The sequence below is a fragment of the Lactuca serriola genome, chromosome 8, assembly GCF_051521515.1.
Source record: "Lactuca serriola cultivar US96UC23 chromosome 8, Lser_US96UC23_V15, whole genome shotgun sequence".
Classification (NCBI taxonomy): Eukaryota; Viridiplantae; Streptophyta; class Magnoliopsida; order Asterales; family Asteraceae; genus Lactuca; species Lactuca serriola.
In genome coordinates this window covers 37,545,377-37,548,447 of record NC_136415.1, presented here as the reverse complement: position 1 = coordinate 37,548,447, position 3,071 = coordinate 37,545,377, and the positions used below count along the sequence as shown (strand labels likewise).

Sequence of the window (3,071 nt, the reverse complement as noted above, 5' to 3'; positions counted from 1 at the left end):
AGAGAACACATGCCAATATATTTTCTAGTGCTTTTGATCTTGCAGTCTTACAAGTTGACTGAGGAAGAAAAAGACGAACATGTGTTACCAAGGCCAATGGACGATTTTTATAATAGGGGTGAAAATTATACATTACAACCCCCAAGGACACTAATGAAATACCAAATTTACCCTTGTGTACTTCTTGCTCGATTAAAGACAACATATTCACTTAAATGGTGTTAAGGGCAAGGACTTTTCATGGATCAAAACATGCTCATGTGGGTGTTAAAAGCTAAACTTGGATTTATTCCAATAGTTATTATTTATGGTTAGAAATAACAAGAATCCTCAAATAAGTTAACATGCTACTTTATGTTACCATAGTTGAAAGACACAAATCTCAAGCGTACATTTAACTCACATATACATATATCCTACATACATCTATAGTCATAACTAGTTGAATGTTAATCTCTCTAAAGCCTCTTCAAGCCGATCAATATTGCTCGTTGAACTGAAAGATGATCGTCTTTTCCCCGGATTTCTAGTCGTCAAAGATGAATTACCAAACGCCGGTCGTCCCACCATGGAAGACGACGATGAGAAGCCATGAAATCTCGGCCGTTGAAGATGAACACCAGCCTCCATTGCAGCACGTTTCTTGGTAGCATCATCTACGTATAACAGATCATCAATCCTCGCCATTAAATTAAAAGCTAAACTTTCAATCACCCGAGAATAGCTCTCCACAATCGCCTGCCCTACATCCTGCAAATTAAAAAAATTGGAACCCTAATTATAACCCTGTTTATCTAGATTAAGCAAGAAAAGCGAAAGAAAATACCTTGTTGGATTGAATCTTATCAAGATCCAACCTCGTTCGTGGAAGACCAGGGAATTGGAGCTTTAAATTCTTCAAAATGGTGTTTGCCCTTCCCGAAAGGACTTTACTTCGTTCTTTATCGCCTTTTACGTTACCTGTCCATAATAGCTTCCCGTTTCCATGGCTTTTTGAGCTTTTTTCTGTCCAAATGTGCATCGCTGCTTCGATTCTGTTTGCTATTTGAAGAGTTGTGCATTCCGACGACATTTCCAGGTAATCAATTAAGGATTCCGGCGAGAATTGTGTAGTTGTTATATAGTGATGAAGAGTTTCCCCTAAACAAGCTTTCGCACTCTGAAATAATCGGAGAATTAAACATTTGAAACGATGATAGGAGAATTGTGGAAGATAATTGAAATCGTTGTATGTACCTTGGGTAATGTCTCCAAGTAAACTTTAGGAACTTCCATTTGCGAAAGAACATTGTTATTGATTGATGCAGCAGCTTTGAAGACTTGATTGCTACATTCCCGGCATTGATGCAATTTCTTCACTGTTTTCTCCGACAGCCCTTTCGTCGGAACTTTTGGGAACGGCAACCACCATTTCTCTTCATACTGAATCAATGGGCTATCGGATAGTGAAGCGTTAGAATGTCTTCGTTTAACGTTTCCGCCATGATCGGAAACGACTAACCCACGATCAACGTAGCAGAACTCTGAATCGTGGAATCCGTCAAGCATGGTGACAAGCATGGCGTCGAGTTTTTTGAGTGCTGGAAGATTTATGTATAAATCGGACCTGGGTCGGGTCACCATAACCTCGAAGGTGCCTCCATCTGGGAATTGTTGGAACGATGGAGTAAGCTCCACGATGGAATCACTTACTGATAGAAGCCATTCCATCTCTTTTCTCCACTTCGACTTCATTTGTGGACTCAAGGGTTCCAATTTCCATAGATCCCCAAAAACAGTAGCTGAAACGAAGAACAACATCATCAGTCATCACCATTGTCAAACAGAGAAATTTTGTAGACCTAATTTGATTGTTGAGTATGAAATTTTCACAAACCAGAGAGATGTGTAATGGCATTGGAGATAGCAAGAGCAGTACAAACGCCATTTCCTCTTCCAGACATATCTTCTCCGAGCAACAGCTTAGAAAATCTATCTTTCATCAACTGAATCTCTGCAGATTACATCATAATTCACGAATTAGAAACGGAAAAAGCTGCAATTCCACAGTAATTCAACTTTCCCGTCTTTGAATCATCATCAAAGTACTCCCTCTTTGCTTTTGAGGTCAAATCATAATTGTCAACTTTAAATTTTGTTCAATTGGAAGAGAAGTGGTTCAAAATCAAAACAAAATAAGCTAAAATCTCAAGTTTGAGGTCCCATAAGGTGTAAAAATGATAACAAAATGGATCTCTGTTTACATTGCAATTATGACACTCTCTTTTCTCTTTTACAGAGCACAGCAACTTTTGATCTTCATAAACTCGAAATTGTTAACATTTCCAAACAGACATTACCAGTTAGGTTTTCGCTCCCAGCTTTCCCCAAGTAGTTCCCCCCAGCGACCGGCGGCTTGGTCGGAGAAATGGCCGGAAGGTACGAAGCAGACTGAGGTCCTACCACCGGTGGGGTACTGCGAGAAGTGGAAGCGACCGGAGAATCAAAAGAAGAAGCCCCACAACTCTCCGTTTCACTAACGTCGGCACTAAGACTATAATCGTCAAACCTCTGGTTCCGGTGATCGGATTCATCGCCGGATGATAAAACTTCCATCGATGGAATTGAAGCAATGATTTGTTAATTGGAATGTGGTGTATTTGGAGTAGTGAATTGTTGTTGGTATGATTGGGGGTGTGATCGGAGCTGAGAAAAGGAGAGGAAGAAAAAGCGTTAAAGCAAAGGTGGGGATGTTCTTTACAGTTAAGTGTGTATCGTAACGTCAACATGGTGTTGGGAGATGGAGGGAGGGAGTGGCCCCATCATGCCGGGGACATAAATATTTGCTTTACGACGGTGGTACACCTTCGGTTATCATTATTATCGATATATTACTTTTTTCCATTTTTGTTAATATAAATCATTAATAATAATAAATTAAGTCTAAAATAAAATTTTCATTAAAGTATTATTTTTTGTCTTTAAGTTAAACTCAAAAACGTTATTGTAAATAGTTAATGCCAAATCATACAAAAACATTTAAATTTTATGGCTTATTTGGTTGTGGTTATTATTGAGAATATTGGATTATA

General features: G+C 38.9%; 1 protein-coding gene across 1 annotated transcript; it reads right to left on the bottom strand.

Moving 5' to 3' along the window:
• Nucleotides 1–267: 267 nt before the first annotated feature.
• LOC145069292 (rop guanine nucleotide exchange factor 1-like) lies at nt 268–2,786 on the bottom strand. Its single transcript, XM_079016233.1, has 5 exons — nt 2,340–2,786; nt 1,877–1,993; nt 1,237–1,781; nt 827–1,159; nt 268–750 (listed from the first exon to the last, which is right to left on the bottom strand). The coding sequence occupies exons 1-5, from the start codon at nt 2,593–2,595 to the stop codon at nt 439–441; spliced, it is 1,563 nt and encodes a 520-aa protein (XP_078872359.1). The 5' UTR covers nt 2,596–2,786; the 3' UTR covers nt 268–438.
• Between the last annotated feature and the right edge of the window lie 285 nt (nt 2,787–3,071).